This window comes from Tyto alba, unplaced genomic scaffold (assembly GCF_018691265.1).
Source record: "Tyto alba isolate M040663 unplaced genomic scaffold, T.alba_DEE_v4.0 Super-Scaffold_33, whole genome shotgun sequence".
In the NCBI taxonomy this organism is placed as follows: Eukaryota; Metazoa; Chordata; class Aves; order Strigiformes; family Tytonidae; genus Tyto; species Tyto alba.
The window spans coordinates 13855641-13881527 of NW_024881308.1; the positions used below are offsets into that span (position 1 = coordinate 13855641).

Sequence of the window (25887 nt, forward strand, 5' to 3'; positions counted from 1 at the left end):
ATGGAACTGGACATGGAAGGCAACCAAGTGCCTGAGGGTTTGACAAAGCTCAGACTGCTTCCATTTGGTGGACTTGGCAGTGCTAGGTTTATGGTTAGACTCGATCATTTTAAAGGTCTTTTCCAACCTAAATGTTTCTATGATTCTATTCTATGATCTGCATGTCTCTGTCTTATACAACTTTACGTACAAACCAAGGACATTTTCCATGTCAGATTGCACTTTTGCTCTAAACATAATACTTATGGCTTCAGTTGGTGGAAATCAGTGCAACTTTGGTGATGGCCCTAAGTTTCCACCAGCAGCTCACCTCTCGCATGTCCGTGATTGCTGCAGCTGCCTCCGGTACCCCGACACAGCACCTGCCTCAAACATGCCTGTTGCTGGAACAATCCTACCTGGTCACCCCATCCATTTGAGATCTGCTATAATTCCTTGCATCTTCTCACTAGGCTTGGACTCCTTACTCTTGCTTGCACATGTGTGGTGCTCCTTTGCCATCCTTCCCCTCTTCCCGTCCTTATGCACCCCCTCTTTGTGGCTGGTACATTTGTACATTACTAAATTCTGGGAATTTTCGTTTTTGGCATTGTAGTATCTGATTGATGCAATCTTTCTTTTAAATTTCTTTAATTTAGTGTTCTGAACTTGTGTGGGGTTTTCTATTAACACTGTGCTGTGACGCTCAGTGAAAGGCTCTGTGTTAAATAAAAAAAAAAAAAAAACAAAAAAACAACTTTATTGTAAACTTGAAATTAGTAAAATGGGATCTGTGAGTATGCACGCACACATGCATGTGTCATCAGAGTATGTATAATTTAATAAGCAGTAAAATGGTGAAGTTAACAAAACTTCTAAATGAGACTTTCTAGTGTCTTACCCCGTCTTGTATGAGAGGATTCATTTTTCCAGGGGAAGCTTTGGTTAAGTGAATAAAGCAAGCTAGAAAGGAGCTGAAGGCGGTGGGGGGTTTTCAGGCTGGATCCCAGTATGAAAAAGTCCTGTGCAGACAGAGTGTGACCTTACCCAAGGTCTGCAGGTGGTTCTCGGGGTTCGGATTAAAGTTCGCATAAAGGCATCGTGAGTTTCGGAATTGCGATGGACACAGGAGGGGAGCTGCCTTTGCCGTGCCCCGGCCGCCCTGGCTTGCTCCGGAGAGCGCACGCGGGAGGGTTGAGCGGGGAGCCCGGGGGCCGTGAAGGGGTCACTGCAAACACGCTGAGATCGAAACACGCCAAGTTAAGAAGGCAGCACTCCCGCCGGTGGAGGCTGTTTCACCACCCTCTCAGCTGCCAGAAAGGAAGGAACACTTTTTTCCCTGCAGCCGCTGCCGACGCGCTGAAGCTTTGACAATAACTACGCCCTCAAATCGGAAATGCTGTGAATTACGCGTCTCTGTCTCACTGCAGTGAGGAACATTAAAGGTGGCTTTGCCATTTAAATGCACTATTGAAATGGAGTCTCTCCTGTGGGCCTCTGACCTGTTTTTCTAATTTATGTGGAATCTGATTGCTGCTCGTTTTTTAAAATATCTTCCCCCTTTCTATGATTTAAACTTAATTTGGCTCACAAGTATTTGGCCTGTTAGGGAATACTTCTGTCAGCATCCCAACTTGTCTGTAAGAGAGAATAAGGAAGGAAAAGCTAAATATGAAACAGAAATTACATTCACTAATAAGGACATTTCAGCCTTACAATTACCCAGTGCTTTACAAATGGAGTAATGAGTGGCAACTTTTTGCATGAGGAAAAACAAGGGCTAACAGTAGTTTCTCCCTCATGTTTTATTATACAAGGTAGCAAGAGATAATGAAAGTGCATTTCCATAATATATTCCAGTTGCAAGGAGCTGATGGATCCCTGTGTCTCATGTCTTGTCAATTTAGCAGGTTAATATCTGTCAATTAAAAGTCCTAGAATCAAGATAAAGCTAAAATTCAGATCTCTGTAATTCTGGCAACTGGGAAGAATTAAAGAATTATGCCAGTTACAGTGCTTCAAGAATGTCTATATAGGGGTAGAGAGACCTAATTGACCTAATTCTTGCCCTCTGAAATTTCAAAGGACATTTGACATTTTGCACAGGTTTGTAACATCAGCGCACGAAAAGAGCAGCCCTTGAGTACCTAAGCTGTTCAGAGAACAGGAGCAATCCAGCATGCAGCAGGTCTCTCCTCCCAGTGAAGTCCCTCCACTTGGCTTTGTACAAAGCTTTTCTTGCATAACATTCTGCCTCCATTTGGTTTTCACACCCTTCAGGCTCTCCGATGCGCCATCGGAGCCACTTGGTCCTTGTGTCCCAGCTCATGTCTATAATTACACCTTAAACCTTGAGGAGTAGGAAGGAATGTTTAGCTTTGCCCTGAGTCACACTGAACTGGGCTGGATCCCTCTGGTTCTTGGCACATTGCTCTGCACATATTTCAGAAGAGCTTTGCTTTCATATCTGCCTGTAAAAGTGGTTCGTGTGACCTGAGCACAGCACGTGTAGACATTCATAGTAAATTCTGCAGATCCAAATGAAAATTTATTGTTGAAGCCAGTTTAAAAGATTAGGAAGTTTTTCTCAGTACGGGCAGATATTCCTAAGTAAAGAGACATCCTGTGGAGTTGTATACACATGCAAGATCAGACGCCCTCTCCTATTTTATTCAGGTTTATTTTCCAGTTGCATTGACATATAGCATCTTTCAGAAGAACTTTAATGTGTGATTTTTATGGCTGGCTCTGTAAGGCTTTTTCTATGAGAGCCATGTTGTTTGGTGCTCAGGAATTTAAATCGGTTCCACTGAACTCCTGTTTATTGCAGAGAATGGTTTTTTTTTTCATACTGGACTTAAATTCTCCATATTTACCAAGATAGTGTTAAGGATTGAAACATGGAGAGTATTTTAAGTATCAAAATGCTTTGTGGGCATTGAACTGTGTGAGCAGAACGAGCTGGAGGGCTGCCAGGCAACATTGCTGTCAGTTTTGGAGGTAAAATGTTCTTAGTGATGTTTTCAATGAAAAACGCATTAGAAAAAATTTTACTGGTTTTCAGAAGAGAGAAACTAATGTTACCAAAAATGCTTAAAAATTAACAAAAATGTCTGTTTCTACCAAGGATTTTTGCCCATGCAATTTTTATTTTCCCCTAAAACAGGTGATATCCACCAATCTATGCACAAATCCTTTCAAGAACATGATAGAAAATTTTAGTTGTCTTTTTTACTAACATTCTGAATCTGATTAATTTCTTAGTCTACTTAAAGATTTCACTTATATAAGGAAAATAAACCAAGGCATTTTACAGGATGCATTTTTGTTTCTCATCTTTTTCTTTTCTTTGTTTTTTTCCAGAAAGTTCAGCAGTATATAGTCATTGTTCAAGCCACAGATATGGAGGGAAATCTTAACTATGGTCTCTCAAATACAGCAACAGCGATCATTACGGTGACAGATGTGAATGACAACCCACCCGAATTCACTACCAGCACTGTAAGTATCAATACATCAGCACAATGATGCATGGACACACAGCGTGTTTGTAATTCATGGATGTTTATAACCATCGTCTCTCTTAGCTCGTTTGGCAGATAGGAGGAACTCGATAGATAACCGTGGAACAAAGACTTTTAGGGGGAAAAAAAGGAGGAAAAAAGGAAGAAGGAATAGCAGAATGATTCATAAACTAGCAAAACTATTTGGCGACCAATTTCGCTGTGGAGCTGAAATAATGTGGCAAACAGACTATGTCTGATTGCACCAAAGAGGATACAGTTGTTTCACAGCAATTGGCTGTAGACATTTCAGAGCTGTTATTACTTATGAGCGAAATCCTGAGCAGTTTTTTGGGTTTAGTAGCTTGGATATGATTTCAAGGAAGCAGTAAATACTCTAAATGGTAACAGGTATCCGGTAAAATTTGTATTTCACAGATAGCTCTAACAGATGTATTTGTGTGTGCCAGCAGTAAATGTGTAGGCATTCTTCAGTACATCTGGTTTTAATCAGTTAAAGATCTTTCTTATATTAGTACAGTATTTCTCTATTCTGTTCTCATGTTCTCCAAGTTGCTATTGCTGAAGGACAAGGGAAAAAAAACATATGAATTGTAAGTGATAAATTCTTAGAGCTGGTTAAGGTAAAAATGAAGTTGGAAGTGAAATTATGTAGTCTGGTTCTTTCCAGCCTTCATAATCCATAGACATAGAACTTCTGAAATATGTGTAGTAATTTTAGAAACCACAGAGCACTACAGATATCTACATGCTAATGAGAAATCACTGTGTATCCACCATCTATATCCTTATGAGGGTCAACAAGGAGCAGTAAGTGATGTATCTTAAACTGATACCAAATATTTAACACTACAGAAAGTCTAACTGCATTGTGTTCAAGTCAATGAACATCATTTGAGGAATGTTTTTATTACTTCTATTATTCTGAATTTCCATTCCATCTTAAAGGGTCTGCAAATATTTATTAATATTAGTACCAAAGTTTCCCCTTAGTTAGACCATTACAAACTACAGATACATAGCAGAACTGAAGGAATTCATGCAGAACCCAATTTATGCCACCCTGGACCCAGGTCGGCTCCATGCCAGCTATGGAGTCTTGGTTCTTCCCTCCCATTGCCATTGGGACCTGGGCTCATGGATGTGGTGTGCTCAGCTCCCGAGCAGTGCCATCATTTTCTGACAAATGTGACTTGGACCTCGATTCTCAGAAAAAGGAAGGCACTAAATTCCTCCTGAATCAGAAAAATGGGCACCCAACACGTTTTCGGATCTAGGCATCAATCTGCAGCCTGCATTGCTGCTCCATCGAGTATAGGGTAGGTTTAACAGCAGCACATGTGCTTCATATTGATCATAGTGAATACACTGAGCCTTGTATTGTAAAGTTGTCATTAAATGTCTCCTTAAATATGATATAGTTGTGAAGAGCCATAAAAATCTGATACAAGTCTTGGGCCATGTGGTCCCTTCTGCTACCAGCATGGGATTGTTCTCTCTTGAAAATTTTATAGTGGCCAGTTTTCCAGAGTTTTGCGTGTCTCAGGCCATGGGGCTTTTCACCACAGCAGTACGTGTGCCTCAGCTTGCTAGTGTTTGCATGGGGGGGAACCTTATTTTGCCAGGTAAATACTTCTTTAACCCACATTTGAGTGAAAATGGAATGACATCTAGTGGCCACGTCATTTAAGCACAGGTTGTTCCAGATGACCCGGGTTGCCTGGTCTTTGTCTCCAAATGCAGGTTAGGAGGTGAGGTTTCAGGTAGCGGGATGAGCGGTGTCAGGGTTAGTCACACGTGCACATCAGTGCCTTCTGGAGGGCAGCATCCCTCCAGATGTGGTATGTTTTAATATCTTTCCAAAACACTTTCTGAAGTTAAATCTGATGGAAGGTGAGATAATGGAAATTTGCTTTCGGGTGAATTCTGAGTATTTAGTGTCTCAGTATGTGTTAGACCTAGAAGGAATAAAAGCCATCAAGAGAAATACCCACAGGATTGTGTTAAATGGATTAGAAAATGCTACTCTTCCTCTAAGCAGGGTTGATGTGTACCATTACTTCTCTAATTTCAGTCACTGAAGAAAGAGTTTTGCAAAGGCCAAAGGGCTTTACACAGCAGCACATGGGACACTATAAAGATTTGAAAACAAAGGGTGTTTTACAATAATATTTTCTAATTCTATGGAAACAAATATCTTTAATACACTCCTGGGTATAGGCAGGATGAATTTCATGTGATTACGAAAGTATAATATGATGTTTCCCTGACTGACAGAGAAAATAGCATCAGGCTGATCAGTCTCTTTAAACCTGAGCTGAATCTCCTTGCTGTCCTCAAATAGTCTGATCTGCATTTTAACACCTCTGAAAAATTGCAAAAGTCTCTTTCCAGGAAATCTACAGCTCCTCAGAGAGTAAGAAAGCCCATGGTCTCTTTTAAGACAGGGGACTGTTTGGAGAGATACAGTATATTTTTATTTTAAATACTTCTGTGTTGAAATGCTGTTGTAAAAGCAAAGTAGGCTGAATAACCGAAATTGTGGTTTCCTCTTGGAAAGCTGCCAGATGAAAGGAACTCAAGCAACTGCATTCAGCATAGACACATACAAAGGCCCACCCTATAGCACTCCTAAATTACCTGTCATTCAGCCAGGGTGGTTTTAGACTTAATCGTTTCTGGATAAGAACGTAGCTCAGGAGGACACTGCACCATGCTGGTGTCACAGCTCATGTATTCAGCAGCAGGAATTAATGTTACTGTGTAAAATTTAACAACGGGATGAGAGAGAAGAAAACAGGCACTGCGATGGTCAGGAAAGTCAGGTCACGTCCATAGTGGAGCACGCTGTGCAGGGGGGTGAAGAGACTGCATGAACAGAGCACGTGAAAGTTCAGACAGGCGTGCAAGAGCCAAAGTCACACACCCACAGGAGTGGATGGCCTGCAGAGGTGTGTTGGTTAATGGACATCCAAAACACCAGATGGGGCGTGATCAAAATGTAGTGTTAGATGAGAAGTGGAAAAAGAGCAATAAAATCACACAGAAGATCCTTAAATGTACAAATTGAAGATACTCCAGTAAAACTCCAAAATGATTGCTTGCTTACGTGAAAATGGATCAATGTAGTTTTCATACCCCTTAGTACATCACCTGAAAAGCTGGGGGAAGATCCTGCACAATAGCAAGGGAAGAAGCAGCCCCACCTTCTCATACAAAGGATTCTGAAATTATATGGAGGGGTTGGAAATCACAGTCTCTAGTCGAAATAATTTTGAACTGAAGTCTGCTGTTAACTTAAGTGCAGTCTCCCATCAGCAAGAGTCATGACTAGTCCTGATAGTCACAACCAGGACTAGCTGCATCAAGCCGCGAGGTACTGGGGCACAGTGAGGGCACAGTGACCTCCTTTAGTCCTTTCCAGCTTTTTTGTAATGGTGAATGTTTTCTTGATCTGCGATGCTATCTGGCCATGCCGAGAAGCATCAGAGAGCAGCTAACAGTGAGGAAATGTCTCATGAGAGACTGCCCTGGAGTGAGAAGCAATCAGATCTGCGCCAGAAGAGTGGAGCATCCTGTGAAACGCTGTAAACATCATAGGCAGCTATTTGGGGCAATTTTAATGATTTAGTGCAGGACCGTGACCCAGGGAAAGCTCTTCTGGCTAGCTGAGGGACTTCAGCCTGCTCATTGTGTTGTGTTCTTCATGTGACATTGTTGCTTGAAAAAATAAATAAATGGAGAGAGGCAATTCTTCCCTCTGCTGAAGAGCAGAGGTACAAATTCTGGGCAAGCAGAGGTAACACCATCTCTACAGCTTGTCCAACCAGCCCGTGCCCACAGGCTCTGGGTCGGATGCTTTTGAAAAGAGTAGTTTAATCCCCGCTGTGCCCAAGTTTCCCACAGTCCTTAGGGAGTGATTAGCTGTGCTAGTTCACTTTCATGGCATTTTTGATGGGTTTTACGTCTGCCAAATCATCAGCTGTTGTAAAATAGTGACATTTTAAATGGACTGTACTACAAAGGCTTTGTAGGAAGTTTTACTGGGAAACTGGCTCCATTACTGTTAAAAGATAAAGGTACTGGTATCAGTCTGCCATCCATTATGCAGAGTCCCTGTTACTCATAACACGGTCATGTCCTCTGATATGTCTTAATTATGTGAAATTTCCTCAGCCTCCCTTCAAATATTTCTCTCTTGTGTGCAGGCAAGTTGCATTTTTGCTGTATTAATATAGATCCATAGCTGAGCCTCTGGCCCGATGCTCACCTCAGATACAGGGGAAGTGCTCTGAAATTAGTGTCAGTATTTCAGAGATTAAAAATCAGCTGAGACAGAACAATGCTGGATAGTTTCAGGTGAGATTTTATGCAAGGTGGAGGCATCTTTTTTTCTCACAGAATGAATGCCTTTAATTCCAGTGAAATCTTTAACTCCTAGCAGGCAGGATACCCTTTCCAGTCTGACCCATGATACTGTTAATAGCCATCCAAGGGTTTCCACTTTATCTAAGGAAATGCATAATCAGAGGGGAGGAGAAGTTAAAGAAATCCATGCCTACACTTGACTCATACAAAGTCTATTTTTATCGTATTCAATCAGGAACAATCAGGCACAGAGAGGAGACGCAGATGAATTTGCATGATCAGACTTCTGTGTCTTAAATGTTAATTAAAAGTTATTTTAAATTTGCCTACTGTGCAGAACTTGTTTTTATAGTAGCCTGTGTAAGGGAAATATTATTTCACAGGGCTGAAGTGCTCATGATTAGTTGAGCTTGTGGATTCTTGGGAAAACCTGCTTGGCAATCAACCTCTATTAAAAAAAAAAAAAAAAGAAGAAGAAAAGAAAAAAAAAGGAACTGGGCTATTCAAGTTCTTTAAGCTCCTGAGCCTTAGGAGGTCTTATTTAAAGCTACTTTAAAATTTGCCCTTTGGCACTGCTTTGAGAATCTCCTCTTCCAAGGCTGAATCCAGTGGAGGATGTTTTAAAGAGGCAGCTGTAGGACCGCATCCCCTTCCCTGCCACGCTGCCTCGCTTGCTAGTATCAGCACTGACTCCCATTAGGATCAACTCTAAGGGTTTAGGCCTGGACTATCAGGCATGGGTGGGTGCTTCCCAGCTCACAGCACCCAGGCAGTGATGACTCTTGCTGGCCTGGGAAAGACAGCCTGGCCAAAGGCTGGCTGTGAACCCAAAGCAGAGTAGCTAGTACAGAATAACACTATGCTTAGAGATGCTCCTATTCTAGCAGAAGGGGATGTGTTGCTGGGTAAGGTTAATCTAGTTAGAAAGTGGATTTGGCTAATCAGTGGAGGAGCAAGTACTTGTTGCAAATACATCAGAAAAAGCACTTCTTGCCATTTTTTAGCTGGGATATTTAATTAATAGTGTCAGATGAGACTCATCTCTGGCTGCTACAATAATGCTGAGTTAGTAACCTGGCTCGTACTGGACTGGATCAGTCAGCAGAGATCTGCAGAGTGTAGAGCTCAGTAGTTCATGAGCAAAATGACATGGCGAGAGTTCCAAGTTAAAAGGGCTTTTTGTTTTTGACACTGCACTTCCAAAAATGTCTGACCTTTGTCTGTGCAGGTATTCTGGTTCCTCTCAGTACTATGGAGAATGCTCACGAGTCCACTCCAAAAATGCTTTGAAACTTGAAAGTGAAGCAGCCTCTCAGTGCATCACTGACATGCTAGCATTGTCCTTTACCATAATAGTTCTTCCTTCTCCCATTTTGATGTTTCCTTCCCATTTTCTCTCCCATCTCCACCCTGATATACTAGTGCACACTATTTTGTGAAGCTAAACAAGCCAAGCTCCTCCAACCCCTTTTTACGTTAAAGCTTTCTTTTCCCCGTTTATCTTGCTAACCCTGCTGTTCTCCAGGCTCTGCTCTGATTTCTTTCTTCTGACCCAATTTGTATATCCAGACAAGATCTTTCAGTGTCTTGAACAAGAGCACTAATATTTGCTAGGATCAAATTTGCTTTTTTTCACAGCCATGGCATAGCACTTGCTTAGTCCTCCTGCTCTGTGAACTTGCCAAAATTCTGGAAAAGCAAACAAGCATAAGCCAAAATTTTATTCCTCGTTCTGTGTGTATTTGTTCTTATGTTAATTGTTTGTTTGAGGAAAAAATATAGCTGTGCATCAACCAATGCAAGAGCAACACTAGCCAGAGCTGCAGAAATAGCTGGTGGGAGCTGTAAAAATGTGGGTTTGGTTTTTTTTTTGCATGTGTCAAAGCTTGGAGTTAATGCTTCCCCTGGTCTCCAGCCCCCCGAGTTGAATCCTGCTGAGCTCTGTTTTTAACAGTAAGTTCAAAAATAACACAGTAGAAGGGAAAACCCTCAGCTTTTCCTGCAGGCTGAAAGATACTGACTTCCAGATGACTACAATGCAAAGATGTAAATAGATCTAGTTTGGAGAAATTATATTTAATGGTGGTAGGAAACCAAAATCGGAAACCAAGTCAGCCTGTCAGCGGTTTGGGGTTTTCTAAGCACATTTATAGCCAGATGTATCGGGAAGTGTCCAGTACATGTGAGCATTATGAGAAATCCCTTTCACGTGCATGCTCATGTTTTACAAATTAATCTTATGCTACAAAGCTACCCAGCAGGAACGGGACTTCAATGGGGTTTCCTGCAGACAGAAAAATGGACCAGGATGTCTACCAAGGTATTCCTAAAAAGAGGCCTTACCACGCTGATCCAAGAAAAAACAGTGGAAGTGGATAGCTAACTATCTCCCAGGACCTTGACATGTGTCCAGATCTGAAGAAGATCAAGGGCTTAAATCTTGAGCACTATGTACCTAATTTCCCAGTGTACGGACAGTTTAGGTCTCATGGTTCCCATAATTACATCTGTGCTATTCAGAAAGTCTGCAATGACATTTGAATATAGATTAGTCTGGATGCTATAGTATTTTAAAATCATCGAAATTATTCCTGTGGCATAATTTAGAGGCAGTTGTCACAAGAGGCAGAAATCAAGTTGAACAGCACAGGTCAGAGCTGGCAAGGGGAAAGACCTAATACCATGGTGAGAAAATTCACAGGACTGCATTGTTTTACAGCTGAAAACAAACCCAGGAGGTCTATGCAGTCCTGCAGACAGGACTTATCGTTAAAAATCAGTTGTGCTTTCATGGAAATTCCCAGGTGACTGTGTTCACTTGCAATTTTCCAATCAAAACGAAGCTCAGCCAAACTACACAGTAAAGCTTGGGCTGTTATAGAGCTGTCATCATCTAACTGAAATAAATTATTATTTTCAAGTGAATCAAATATGCCCAGTAGCATTTGGGTACATGAGCATCTACCTAATTCTGTGCGCATTTCAATTAAATATAGAGTCAGTGAAGTCTTAAAAACTACAGATCAGTTTAGTTTTCCTAAATAAGAACTTGGTGTTTATAAATTGAAATGGGCTTTCTGCCTTTCATTGCAGGTCCTGATGAAAACCTTTGCCATGAACAATGGATTAGACTAAGGATGTTAAGTCAAGAGGTAGCAGTAAAAAATGGAGAGAGCACAAGCAGAAACAATATTCTTTCTTCCCATCCTGTCTCAGCTCTTCCCAGGACTTGCCATACTAATGCCAGGGGCTTTGCTGCTGCAGACATGCGGGTTAGCCATGGTTAGGAAAGTGTTTACATCTTGATAGAAATTATTTACATCTTGACCTGCCTTTCGAATCAAACTGACCTTTGGAAATGGATCCTCACCTAAATGCAAATCCTTACCAACAGAGCTTAGGAGATGTGATGCTTACACAGTTTTGATTCTGATAAGGAATTAGTGAGATCCCCAACTCCTGGTGCAGATTTTTTGTGAGCAGTACGACTCTTCCCAGGCACAGCATCTTCAAGTGCCTGGAGGCCCTTTCAATGCAATGCTATAGAAAACAAGATACGCTGCATACTCTCTTGTGGATACTCAACTTTTGCTCTTTATTTTATCATTTCTTTCATCTAAAATGAAAGATATTTCTCAGTTTATGAGAAAACAGAAAATCCTCATGTCTTAATGAAAAGAACATCAGCCCCTTCTGTGATTTCTGTTAAGTCTTTACATCAGTGTAGCATATGACAGAAAGGATGAAATACCTTCGAGACTACTTAGTGTAGTCTGCAAGATGGATAGATAGATACAAAGATGTATATGTACAAATACAGATATGCATGTAGCTAGATTCGAAGCGTAGTTAGATACTGATATAAGCTAAACAGTCATCAATAATATCTAAGTCTCTACTCCCAGATAAATTGTGGTTTATATGAATTATTCCATACCATTTTGTGGGTATATACACATTGATATAAAAAAAATGTGGTTTCCTTGATAGAAATCTCTTACTAATAGACCCCATTAATCAAAACCTGAATTTACAGTGGCTTTTGTTTTGTTTATTTCCTTTCAGTACATTCATTTTCAAATTATCATCAAATTAATCATGTACAGTGCTTTAAACCAACTGTCATTTGGTGAAACAGGTCTGGTTCCTCTCCGTTACACTGAGCATTAGTTATTAAGGCATAGTTCAAGGCTCTGTTTAGCCTGATTCTGTCCTGAACCTAATTGGAATCAGCTAGGTTCTTCCTTGTAAATGGGTCAGTCACACAGAAAAAACATCAAATGTAATCTTGAGATTGCAGGGGAAAAAAAAAAAAAGGAAATAAAAAGAAAAAAGAATATAATTTTATTTCTCTTCATTGATACCTGCCTGGTGGTTAAAAGAGGGATTAAAATGAGGTCATTTAACTTTCCTTGGAGACAAAACCCAGACCTCAGTGGTAATATGATTAATCAAATATAAAAGTGAAGCTACCCTGAATGAATAACTCATTTTTATAAAATATCTAATTACTGAAATGTCGTCTGCTGCAGGAAAAGAAGGGGGGAAATTAATTGCAATAACAATTCAAGAAGATAAAGTTTTTCTGAATTAGGTCTACACAAGAAGCTAAATTGAGTTGATTAAGTAATTTTGGTTTCAGGAACACCCTTGATGGAAGTTAGTAGTAATGAATTTTTCAGACCTCGGAGTTTAAAATTGCTAAAGACCGGTGATTTAAAAAATGGGAACGATAGTTTCATTACAGATTTCAATTTTCTGTCACCAAAAAAAAAAAAAAAAAAAAAAGGGAATATAAAAAAATACTTCATTGGTATCTCTCAGATTGGACATATGTACTGCTTGGTGTAAAATCAAGAATAATATAACCTTCTCTCTCAATGCTAGAGAGTGCAATCTCGGCCAATTAGAGCTACAGCACTGCATGGGAGGTAGAGCCTGCGATGCTGCTCATGCCCTGCTTCTCAGCACATAAGTGGTTGAAATCCAGGAGTAACAGCACAAACTCTGTGCCTGTGTACCTCATGCATACGTGCCCGCCTGTAATGTGCAGTACGATGCTCTTCTCTCTTTACAGTGCTTGTGGGCAGCTGTCATTAATGGGGTTGAACGACACGGGCGTATCCATCATCAGCATCGTAGCAATACAAAGTAATTTGTTTTGACATTTGATTTTCTAGGCTGCTGTTTTGGTGGTTTGTGCAGTCGGGATAATATTTTCAAAACAGAGATGATATCTGTACACTGGCGAGGCCACCTGGACCCATATGGTATGACAGCACCTATCAGCTATCGCTTGCCGTAACTGATTTGTCATGAGCCGTTTCACTGGCAACATCTGGCAGTGCTGTATCTCCTGGTACGATGTCTCTTCTCTCCTCCTCCTATCCTGTTTAATGTGTATGGGATCTGGAGGGTGAAGCTGCAGACCACGTCCCCCCCACCGTGTGTTCCATAGTTCTGTGGAGGAAATGTCCAGTGAGAAAGAGGTGCCAGGGCACGTGTGAGCTACATGTGTGCAACGAGGTATGGCACAACCAGGCGTCGCCGACAAGATCTCTGTAGTCAAAGGAAACGTCTACAGGGAAATACCTTTCCTGCTTTGTGATGTGCTGTGATGGAAATCACTGTGGTCTCCACCACCTGATATGTGCATGTGGTTTAGACACCATTCCCATAATCTCTGGTGTGTCAGTTGAGCTAAAATTTCAAGGAGAAATCAGACATTAATTCTCTTATATCTCATGTATCTACCCACACCAGTGATTCTTGTCTAACATTTATCCACCTGGAGCATTTCTTTCAAATTTGAATGATTATGTGCCTCTTTCTGCTTTTGGATATGTATTAAATTTCTCAATTCTCCTCCTGAGCCCAGACCTGGACTTGGAGGGCCCAATTCAGTCACTTGAATGTAGACACTCAGCACCATCCAGGAGGTCCCTGGTTAGGCAGGACATCCACACAGCCCTGGCAGGTATGTCTCCATGTCTACCAGGTGTCCCAGGCAAATACCCATTTGTAGTGGATTATTTCATTATCTTAAAAGTACACAGCATCTCAGGCACTGATGCAAGGCTGAGAAATTTAAATACATTTTGTAACTTCATTATTGCAAGGCACTGAAATAAATCCCCTTCTGAAGTTGGCTAGCTTCCTTTGGGTCGGCAGGTTTTTAATTCTTCAATATTCTGTTGCCTTAAAAACAGTTGCTTCCAAGGGATGTCATTTTAAGAGGATATATATCTGGAATTTCGTTAAGACCATTTCACTTATGAAATCTTCAGTGACATACTGGGGAGGGGGGGGGGGAGCAGGAAGGAGATTTAGCAAAGGATTTAGTAGTGCTGTGAGTTTTCTCTTATCAAATATTTCTAACTGTCCAGGATGTCTTAACACTTCTCAATTATAGAAGAAAGGGTCAGAACACAGAGAACAGCCAGAGTTAAAATCAGAGAGGACAGTTAAAAGGTTTCACATAGTTTTTTTGAGCATGATAGAGTTTGTCAAACTGTTCAACTTAGTGCAATAACATGTTTTAATTGCCAAAAAATAACATAGAATAAATAATATTTTCCTTTCTAAATTTACAGCTATGTAGTGACTCCTTCTTTTCTTTGACCCAATATCCTCCCATTTCTCACTGCTTTTCTCTTCTCTGCCACAGGCACTTTGACTTTCCTGTTATAAACAAAATTTCAGCGAGAAGCCTCCTTCTCATGGCAAGTCTGATGAATTAGACAGCATTTAATTTAGTCTTTATTCTGCAATCTGAATTACTGTAAGCAGGCGGGCATGCATTTTTTTGTAATGTCAGATTTTGATCTACTTGAAGATGTCCCTGCTCATTGAAGGGAGTTGGATTAGATGACCTCTAAAGGTCCCTTCCAACCCAGACTATTCTATGATTTTAGGGACACCATCTGGAGGTGAGCTTGGAAGGGCAGGTTTCCTCTGTGCTGCAGCTGAACTGGCTGGGTTCGTCTACAAACTGGAGGGGCTCTTCAGCAACCCCTGCGAGGTGGGGACGCGTCCTCCACTCCTGAGTCCCTTCCAGTAGAAACCACAGCATGGGGTGCAGGTGGGGCCACACAGATCTGTGCATGCCCTGTGCATGCAAGCTCTCACCCCAATGACAGGTAGTGCCATTATATTTTATGTAGCAATAAGGACATTGCAAAATGGCCATTATGGTACCAACTCTGAAAATCATGTCTTTAATCCACAGTAGCAGCACTTTTAAAATAAAACATGTACTTCAGTGCCTTTCTCCTACAAAGATGCTTTGACCAGTCAGGAGTCCTGTTTATGACCAGACCTTGTGGGTTTTCCAGTGCCTGATTGTGATGTTTGAATCTAGTCATTAAAAAAGAAAAAAAAATCCCCATGTGTGCTAATTCTGAGACTAATCTGGAAGCAACAGAGATTTCAATTGCAGTGCAGAGGACGTTTGAGCTGGAGTCAGCAGGCAGACTGGCTGAGCTGTGCTATGCAGGAAACTTGTTAAAAATCTCAATACCAGGCTTATACTATACATAAAAAAATCACTTTCACTACTCTTCAAATTCTCCCTTTCCAAAATATCCATCTTCAGATCCCAGAGGCACATGAGCAGCTTTTATATGCCTTAAAATCTGAAAAAAATAAATTAAAAACTCATTACGAGGAGTTGGCAGTTAATAAGAAAATCCTAAACCAGTTTTATCAGCTTAAGGCTCTTCTTTATGAAACTTTATTACAGGTGCCTGAATTGAAGCATCCTCTTCTATACACATTTCACTTAGAAATACAGAGTCAGACCTATGGAGTACAGTTTTCTAGCTTAGGAGCTGAGCTCTGTCACACAACTTTTGTCAGTCTGGTTTACATGTAAATCGGGAAAAGTATGTTTTCAATGTTTTGTTCAAAACAGCACAGTTTTTTGCTACTTTGCAGCTTGAAGAAAGACAAAGAAAAGTAACACTTGACATGGCAACAAATTAATGACTTTCACCCTCTTTTAAGGAAGATGGTTATTTTAGAGAGTAAGGGCGAACGACACAGTCTGCACATTGGAAAGCTCCCCTCCTGCCATGCTGGGTGATGTGCAGGGTGCTAGCGCTGCTTTGGCGATTTGAGGTCGAGGTATCCAAACTGCCATTGACCTTTGAGATGGTAGAGCTTCGCAACCGGTCCTTCTTTTGGCCTGCTTTTCCTCGGCTGTACAAACCTGTTCAGGTTTCTCAGCTGATGCCGACGCAGCGCAGAGCCTGGAGGAGAGCTGGGCTGGTGATCCGGCTCGTCCCCAGCAGGCGGTTCTCTGCCAGCCTGCCCGTCTGGGAGCTCAGCAGGGATCGCGGGGCTACGCGGCACGGCGCTGGGGAGGTCGCTGCGCTAATCCAGGCCGGCCTAATGGATTTGTCAAGTAACACGTGAATTAATGACGTTCTCAGGATCCTGCCCCAACACAGGCAGCAGAAGGCAGGACTCTGCTCCAGCGCCAGTTCTGCAACTGCCTCAGGAGACGTGGGTGAGTCACTCAGCCTTTAGTTCTGCAGCTGAGGGGAAGCATAGGGCTGTGTGCCACTGTAAAGCAACGAGGTATCTGTGCAAAAATGTTTTATTATATAAATGTATGTATATATTTTTTTTACGAACGAGACTTTGTAGACAGTTCCAGCTATTTTAAAATCTATGCCTCTATTTAAAAGATAGCATTACTAATTACACCTGACAATCAAATAATCTGCAGAAAGGTATCAGCTACCTTTTCCTGCTGTTCATTCTGTAGGCAAGAAACAAAGGTATGTTAGACAAGAGAGCAAATGAAATGTTCAAAGGATTCTTGTCTAAAACAGGAAAATAAAAGGCTGTGCTATCAGATCAGAATTTTAACATATACTGTTTCCACTGGCTTCTGACATAAAATCTTTTACTGTTGAGTATAACCATTGTTAAAGGTCACTGTTGCAAAGGCTACATCATTTAGACGAGATGAGATCCCATTTTGGATAAATTCATAATTTTAGTTCCTAACAAGGAGATAGTATCAGGATTTGAATGTACAAGAGTGCCAGGTTACAGATTAAAGGCTTTTGTGTTCTGGAAACCACACTATGCCAGATTTCATGAGTTTCAGTGAGACGTGCAAGTCCCCAAAGTCAAGTAGGTTGATTAAAGTGGTTCTTTATAGCCTTTGAAATACAGATAAAGTACAACTTTCCTACACGGGGTTAATGTAGAATTTTTTTTTTCTTCACAAGGCTATATGCCTTTCCAAGGACATAATTTTAATCTCTTTTTAAACCTTTCATATGAATGTTGTAAAAAGCTCCTTTGTGTTGTAAGGCATTTTTATAAAATATCTAAATTTCTATGCAAACTTCGAACCTTGTTTCATAAGATATATTTATCTCGAAGTGGTTATCTTGCTGCACAATAGTGTCTTGTGTCATCATTTCTGTGGCATCTTTTCATACTGTCACAAGAATGTAACATCTGATAATGAAAAAAAATTAGTGCTCATTGTCAGACATGCAAACTTCTTTTTTTTTTTTTAATATCCTTTTACTATTACGTGTTCTTGTCTCTGAACTCTTGGCAAGTACTCTAAAAGTCTTTGAACCAAGGTGAAAGTGAGACCTGCACGTTCCTTCCTCACACCAGAGAGTCTCTGCTGCTTCTGAAAGAAAGGATATTGCTTTCTTCTCCTCTGTTCCTGCTTTGTCTTTATATTCAAAGAGTAAATCTTATAATTTAATCCAAAACTATCCATTGCTTGCGATTTTGAAAAAATAACAGCAATAAAGACAAAGAGTCAGCTGCAGGAACATGGTGGAGGTTGTCTGCACCCCACCACAAGATCATCTTCAGAAGTGTAAAAGTCTAGGGCTTGCTTTTGTTTTTCAAACTCATCCAGCAGAGGTGAAACCATCACATTGAGGCTGTGCTGAATGTTGCTCATCATCCCTTGTAGAAACTCCCAATAAACAAGTGGATTATCTGGCTCCACCACACCACGTGTAGAGCTGTGAGAGCTCCTTCGCAGGTAGGTGAGGCATTTTAATAGGACAAACCATTGAAGATAAAGGCAGAACTTCCAAAGCATCTTTTAAAAAAGTTGGTGAGCTAATTGTCATGCACTTCCCTCCGCTCGGCTGGGCAAGGCTGACTCCTGCCCGGCTGCGACGAGCCGGTGCCGGCAGCCCAAGCAATTCATTTCTGAATGAGCACCGTGACAGCTGGGCCTCGTACCAGCAGAGCAAAACTGCGAGCTGGCAAGAGTGCATTGGGCTTTATAGAGAACGTTTTGGGAAGCATTTGCCACATGGCGTACAACTAGTCTGAAGTATGATATGCATACGTGGATGGACTGTGGAGTAGATCTAAGTGAACGTGAAGTTGAAGCAGGGACGCTGCAGTGTGGGGGGTGTTGTGGGCACGAAACTGAAAAAAAACAGCAGCAAAGAGTCTTACGTAGGGGTTGCTGGCTGGTGCAGTGCAGAGCAGGGGTGCTGTGGGCTACCTCAGGAAACAGTGAGGGCGTCGGTACTTAGAGGGTGATCGTCATTAGAGATCACACCAAAGTGAGTAGGCCTTGAATAAAACGTGATTAAGAAATGAGCATCTCAAAATCCGATTTGCACGCAAAATTTGGTTGACTTTATGGAGATTTTGTGGGGATTTGAGTGAGCTTGTGGTCCCCTGTTGTGCAATGGCAGCGGTGGAGCGAGAACCTGGAGGTCACTGTTTGACTGTCAGAGAAGCTGATAGCCAAGTCTGACCCGCGCGGCGTAGAGGGGGTAGGGTAACTTGCAGACCTAGTACAGTCATCCGTACAGCAAATGATATTGGAAATTAAAGGTCAGAGAATTGATAGTAAGGCTTAAGAAAACAGCAATTAGGCTGCTAGGAAGAAAAGCTAAATTACCGGTAGTAGGAGTAGGGGGAAAAAAAAAAAGAGGATTATTGATCTAAATATCAAGTTGGCAGATACACAGAGTACAATCTAGAGGTTTTTTACACCTCTGGGCTTACTCAACCCTCACAATAAAAAATGCAGGCCTATAAAGATGGAATAAGAAGCAATCAATTAGGATGGCATTTGCTTGTTTCCGCGCTGCAGCTGGGCAGGCACATCACAATTAATGATTTATTAGGAGATTTTCGTCTTTTTTATTTTTTTTTTCCATTTCACACAGATTGCTGCAACCAGACCGCAGTTGTTTATTAATTTGCCTGCTATTCAAGCTTCTTTGTTAAATATCATGCAGAAAAGGTAAACAGTTGGCGTGCATGCCAGCGCTCGGTTGGGTGCATGCCCTTAAGCGCGGAGGAGCTGTGGGCTGGTGTTGGGGCCGGGTGCCTGCTCACACAGTTTGCGTGGGCAGACACAGCCCCTCCGTGCTGGCTCCCCGGCTGCACGTCAGCTCGTACCCCGAGCTCGCTGCGGAACGGGGGGCCTGGCAGCAGAAAGAGGTGAGAGACAGGACACCCCACACACGTGCTCTCTCCACTCTCGTTTCAGTTTCTCTCGACCAAGAGGACCTGGAGAGAAGACGCAGCACTTTGCAGCAGTCATAACTGCCAGGGGAAGGGCTCCGAGTCTAATAAGAGAACTAAGATGCCCTTATTCTTCTGCGTTAATCCATAGCTATAGGTCATAAAACACTATTTCTCTAGGCAATTCGGCCTTCATAAACTACTTCTGCCTGCAACAAATGTTGCATCATCTTTAGCAAATCTTGGAGACAACACAAAAATCTTTCCTGCAGACATTCATGTGAACAAGTCTTTGCTTTCACATCTTTTTTTTTGCAAAACCAGCTAGGAAAAAGTAAGAACTTTGGAAAAAAATAATTCCCTTTAGAAGGAAGCCTGAATAATTATCTTTGTATTCATCCATCTCAATTCCACACCTCCCTAGGAGTGGCTGCAGTGAACTAATTGGTTTTACTCTGCTGTGCGTGGCTTCACTGCCCAGATTCCAGATTTATTGCACAAAGTCAAATCATTGTGTGAATTCATCATTTGTCCCTCCACATCAATCCCTTCATCCTCCGGAGTGATATTTGTCTGTGTGTTTATATGCTGTCAGGTACTGAGTGAGAAGAAAGGCAAACTCTGGGATTAACCAATTTTAGTATAATCTGATGCAACCTGAAAATCAGAATGAATTACTAGTTTTTCAGCAAGACATGACTTCAAACAGGCCGTTTCCAAATTAATTAGAGAAGGACTTTTGCCAGCACAGTCTTTTACAGGAAGGAAAGAAAAAAGACCCTACAGAATTTAAGGATTTAAGAACATGTTAGGTTCAGAACAAATCGTTATCTGAGAAGGGAAGCAAAGTGTGTAACAATCAGCCATAGAAATCCTTGTGAATGGTCTTTAAAAAAGCACTCTGGAAATTAAGGACTTAAAACACAACAATTAAAAGTGAAGCTAAATGAAATACACGGGAATATGTGTAAATGCTACACGTATAGGTCAAGCATTGCTTTATCAATCTTACGCTTACTCCATCAGCTCCTCTACTGCCCATTGTTTTACCTTGTTTGAATATATATGCTTCTCTTTATTTGAAAATCAATTGTAACCTTATGAAAGAGAATTTACAGCACAGAGAATGCTGGAAAGAAGCGTAGTGAAAGATGGTATTGTTCATTATTCTAAAGTACTCCAGAATAGGGAGGGAATGACATTAAAGAAGTGTGGGTAGCTTTGAGCTGCCATCCTTCCTTTAGAAGATGTAATTTAATGTCATTACTTAATTTTATTAAAGACAATTGTGGACAATATATGTTACAGCATTTACTTATAATAATGAGAGTGGGGGAATGTTAGAAGGAGGAGACTCCAGTTTGGATTCCCATAGCTGATGAAAATTGTTCTGTTCTTCATGGTGCGTCTCTCCAAGATTTGCTTCTTAACCTGAATAGCTTTGGATGGTTCCTTTGATTCCAATGAAGGTACACTGTTCTCATCACAAAAATGTTTGGCTTTATAAGCGTAATAGACAATACACACCCTCGATGCTACATAGGACTCATCATTCCCTAACAATACCCGATAGCTATCAACTACAACTGGATGAACTCCTGGATTGCTCAGTATATGCCAAGTGTTGTGGTTTTTACCCTAATGGAAAAGCTTTATAGACTGTTGCAATCTTCCTCCAGGCTTTATATTGAGATGTGCTTGTGTATTTATAATTTTTAATATACCTCATATTTTTGAAATATGTCTTGTAGTAAACTTTGTCGCTATGGGCTGAAAACTGACATTGTGATGGCTTTTACAGAAACTGCTATAAAATCTGTTGGCGATTGTGTGGGATTTTTCCATGTAACCCAAGCTCACTGGCAGCACCTGGGTTATTACCTACTAAAGGTGTTCAACAGCCTTTAGGACTGGCCTTCTGAAATGTCTTAAATACTACTGATGGCTTGCTCTCAATGAGTTAATTCTGTTTGGTTCTGCAAGGCATAAGCCTAGTAGTAACAAACAAAAAACTGTGGTCCTAGGTCAAACATTTGAGATGGTAGCACAAAGTGCTTAACTTCTTTGAAATTACAATACAATACCTTGGTGTTAGCAGCGCAGCCACCTCCTAAAAGACCAAGGGCTCATCAGTTTGTCATTGCTGGCATGCCATACAACATTAATTTAATGTAATGGTTGATAACTAGTGTGGATTTAGTAAGAGACAATCCTGCTTAACTAATCTCCTTCAGTTCTTTAGAGCAGGTTTCAGACAAGGTTGATAATAGGAGTGTACATATGACATAATCTAATGGATTTTTCAAGAGGCTTTTGATAAATTTCCATATGATATTTCCCCTGCTTAAGCTGTGTGCCACAGAGATTCTAAATTCGGCAGGAGAATGGGTAAAGAACAAGTAAAACCAGGGGAAATAAAAAGAAGAGCCACAGCATGTACTGGAATTAGAATTAACCTGCAGCTTCCCACTGTTCTTCCCCTCCACTCAGCATGGCTGGAAAGAGATGCCATCTACATTCACTAATGAAAACTTGTTTAGGACAGGTGCATAACAGAAAAGGGGGCAAAATGCCATTCAAGATACCACTAAAGGGCAAATTTAAATTTACATTAATATAAGGCAGATTGAATATTTTTGCTGTCAGTGGTGGAATAATATAAACTAAATATAAGTGCACATAACCAAAAGACTCCAATGGATGGATATGGGTTAGGAATGGAAAGGGACTCTTGTGCTAACAAAGAAATGATTTATTATCATTTACATAACCTGGCATTTGTGCACACCAAAGGCCAGATTTTCAGAAGTGCTCTGCTCCTGCAGTTTGGGGCCAGGATTTCAGTTGCAGACTCGGAGCCAGCCGCTCCCATCGTTTCCCCAGTGTTTAATTTGCCATATGTCAATCAGAGAGTTGATTTGCAAGTGCTGCTAATAGGCGATGCTGAGAGATGAGGACAGTTGAAAATTTGGGAATGTGTCTTGCTGGCAGCATTTGAGCCCCAAACACTGGAAGTATTTACCGGCCAGGATCCCTGATCAGCCGTTTGATAAATCAGGGCCTGGAAAGCAGAAAAGAATGCAGCTAATGCATCAGGATATGCCTGAACAGGACGTGCTCCATGAAAATCAGTGCTAAATGAGAGAATTAAGCACCAGGAAAGGCTGTGACAAAATCACAAGAAACACTTCAAATAATGAGACAAAATCAAATCAAGGGCAAGAAAGAAAGAAAATGAAGTAAAATCACTGAAGAAGCAATAAAATGCCATCACTGAAATCTGAGTGAGGCAAAATACCTCAAGTTAAAGGGACATAGTCATCCTAAAAAATTCACATTTTGGTCTGCCATTTTTGCCTGCTGTTGACAATTAACTCTGTTGTAAGTGAATGAGAGTATCAAGAACTTTTTTTGTTCATTTACTTCAAGCATTTGCTGAAACTTGGGCAGTGTCTGGGTGATAGCGGATTTGTTCTGCTTTGGGCTGAGAGGTGAAACTAGGCTTTGAAAGGTTTGGAAAAATATTCAAATAAAAAAAAAAAAAAAAAAGGAATACTGGAAATGAGCAAGGGATGTGTTGCTCATAACATATAACCCCATTGTCCTCTTCATGGGACTGATTTCCCAGTCTGCGTGCTGATGTAGGGGACAGAGGAGGTAGATGTGAGCACTGATAGAACACTCCCACCATGACCACCCCTGTCTTTTACTTTCAGTATTCAGGGGAAGTTCCTGAGAACAGAGTGGAGGTTGTGGTGGCAAATCTGACGGTGATGGACCGGGACCAGCCTCACTCCCCCAACTGGAATGCCATCTACCGCATCATCAGCGGAGACCCCTCTGGCCATTTCACCATCCGGACAGACCCCATCACCAACGAAGGCATGGTAACCGTTGTGAAGGTAAGGGGGAAGCCAAAGCAAATCCATATTTGTCATCCTTTCAGCTAGCTACGGCTACAAGGATTGACAGAAGCATGCAGTTATTTCATGCCTTCTCTACCCGGAATACCAGTGCTCCAATCTGTTGTTTCCTGCCTCTTTCTGTGCAGGAGTCCTGAATACTTTTAATTCCAGTGTACACTACTGGTTCTGGGTTTCTCAACTCAGCCCAGCCCACCATAAGCTTTCATAAACCCTCATGTGCTGAAGGCTCTTCCCAGCATCCACACCTGACCTCCACATCCTGCTCCTCTGTAGCATTTTGAGCACTGTAAGAGGGAATAGCACCTGGGCTGTGCACCCTGCACCCTCTCCTTTTGGAGCCAGAAAAGTCACTGTTAGCTGTGAATCAGAGGTCATGTTTCACTGCAGGGGATCAGTCAAGTAATGCTATGTGAAAGCAGGGAGTGCAGGAGAGATTTCAGGAGGAGTGAATTTCCTGGTAATAGAAGGAAAGGAGAGATTTTCCTCTGAGTTACTTGGCAGAAAAAAGTTGGAGAAATTTTCCTTTTCCTAGTATCAAGCAATAAACACACAGTGTGGGACAGAACATTAGCTTAGAATAGCTCCTCTCAAGTGAAAGCCACGCCCCAGGTTAGACCAGCAGAGAATCTTGTCCAAAGACTCTGAGAAATAATTGTAAATATCCACTGTCCCTTCTTTCTTCCACCACTGCCCTCAGCATTAGGAGAGCTGGAACCCTCAAGATATCTGCAGTAAGTATCAATGTCTGTTTCCCTCCTTGCCACCAAAGAACATGACTTTATCTTCATTTGAGCGTTCGCTTCCCCTTCAGTTACTGAGGCCAGCAGCCCAGGCCGTGAATGCTTCTGCAGTCATTACACACAGCCAGAACGTAACCAGATCTGTTCAGCATTTACTGAATCTCTTCCCAGATAAGATACCTATGGATGCTCCCTCTGACTGCCAAAAAAGTGAAGGCATCATGAATAACTGCTGTGATCTGTAGGAGGTCACACGACATGCACTGCGCACTGCATCTGAGAAGGATAATACATGCTGTGATGGACAAAGCCTGCATCTTCTCATAAGTCTGGCCTTCTCTAATAAAAAGTTTTAATCAGCAACTTAGGATGAAACACTAATGTTTAAAGAGCAACGTGATTTAAGAATAGCTCTGTCTTGAAAAAAAAGAGCCTTACTCCCTTGTAGCTAGTAAATTGCAGTCGTTCTTAATACATACGCTTTGGATATTAGGAAAAATGACATCAGTGAAATGCCAGTGAGGTTACGCTGGTAGGAACGTGTGAGCTTGTCCTGTTCTCTGACCCTTGGGCTATGTGTGTGTGTCTGCAGATGCCACTTTGCTGAAACTTTAAGGGAGACATCATCTTACCTGCTAGATGGTATTTCAGCAGGGTCCTTTATTACTCTTTATTGCTCTGTAATGATGGTTGACAGCCTTATCTGGTGCAACGTTACAAAACTTATTCAAGCTTAGCAGTAGTTCTAGATACATATGTATGGGTGGATATGTGTATGTAAGTATACACTATCCATGTGTGTATATTTTCCACTTAAACAGAAGGCATTCAACAAAGTGAAATGCACCAGTTTAACTTCTGTTGACATCAGCAGACAGTCTGAAATCAAAATGCCAATGTTTTCACTGCGAGCAGGAGAGGACCCCTTGTTCTTAATCTAGTAATGTGTCACAACTGTAGTTTAAAGGCATATCAAAGTGAACAACAGGGGATTTACATGATCATCACTGCTACACGAGGACTTCTGCATAATGAACCATCCCTTATTCAGAACTCCCAGGCAAAAAGCAAGCAGATTTGTCAAGACACCACTGATGCCGGTGTTGACTTTCCACTGCTGTGTAACCCACAGTGATCACAATGCAAGGAACCACATGAAAATCCTATCTTGTTAAGCTGAGCTCAAAGCTTGAAATTGCATTGAATGTCTTCACTATAGAACCTCACCTGATCCTCCTGGGCACACAGAGTTTCTTACCCTTATCAAGCCAGGAGGTTTGTTGGTGCATTTTCAGCAAGGAGAATGAGTGAAATTGCTTGTGATTAAATTTTCATGGGGAAGAAGGCAAGACTCTTAGGATTCCACCGTCTTCTTTGAAATATTTTGTTCTCTGTTAATAAGTGAATATACTTAAAGATTTGGGGAATGTATGCACGTCAAACTGGGTGGCTGGTCAGATCTTCGTGGTGTGGGATCAGTCTCTTGCTGGTTTGATCCCTGATGTAGATTGAAAACACGGGTAAAAAATGAAGTCAAGTAACAAACCTTTTATTTACAGACCCGACTTAGATGGATTTTCATGTGGCTCTTTGAAGCTGCTTATACATAACTTCTCACTGCTGCAAGCTCAGAGGTTTGCATCGGGGCTACAACAGTCACAGAAATGGCACAGAGAAGGGTGTTCTGGGAAGAATCCCACCCTCTACCAGCAGTTTTGAGGCCAGAAATGGAGGGCCAGAAATGCTTCCAAACCAAGAAGCCCTTTGGAGTTCAGATGGTGCTCATGGGGGCCATTTTGCAGCCGCTCTTAGAAAACCCCATCTGCAGCTCCAGTCCAATCACCAAAAGTGTAACATTTCCTTTTTCTG

General features: G+C 41.5%; 1 protein-coding gene across 3 annotated transcripts in view; it reads left to right on the top strand.

Annotated features, from left to right (window-relative positions):
- CDH4 (cadherin 4) overlaps window positions 1-25887 on the top strand; it is a 553545-nt gene that overhangs the window by 502084 nt on the left and 25574 nt on the right. For all 3 annotated transcript variants that reach the window (XM_033010416.2, XM_033010414.2, XM_033010415.2), the window contains exons 8-9: window positions 3343-3480; window positions 23069-23254. In XM_033010416.2, the coding sequence (XP_032866307.1) occupies window positions 3343-3480; window positions 23069-23254 (324 nt within the window). The remainder of the gene's footprint in view (window positions 1-3342; window positions 3481-23068; window positions 23255-25887) is intronic.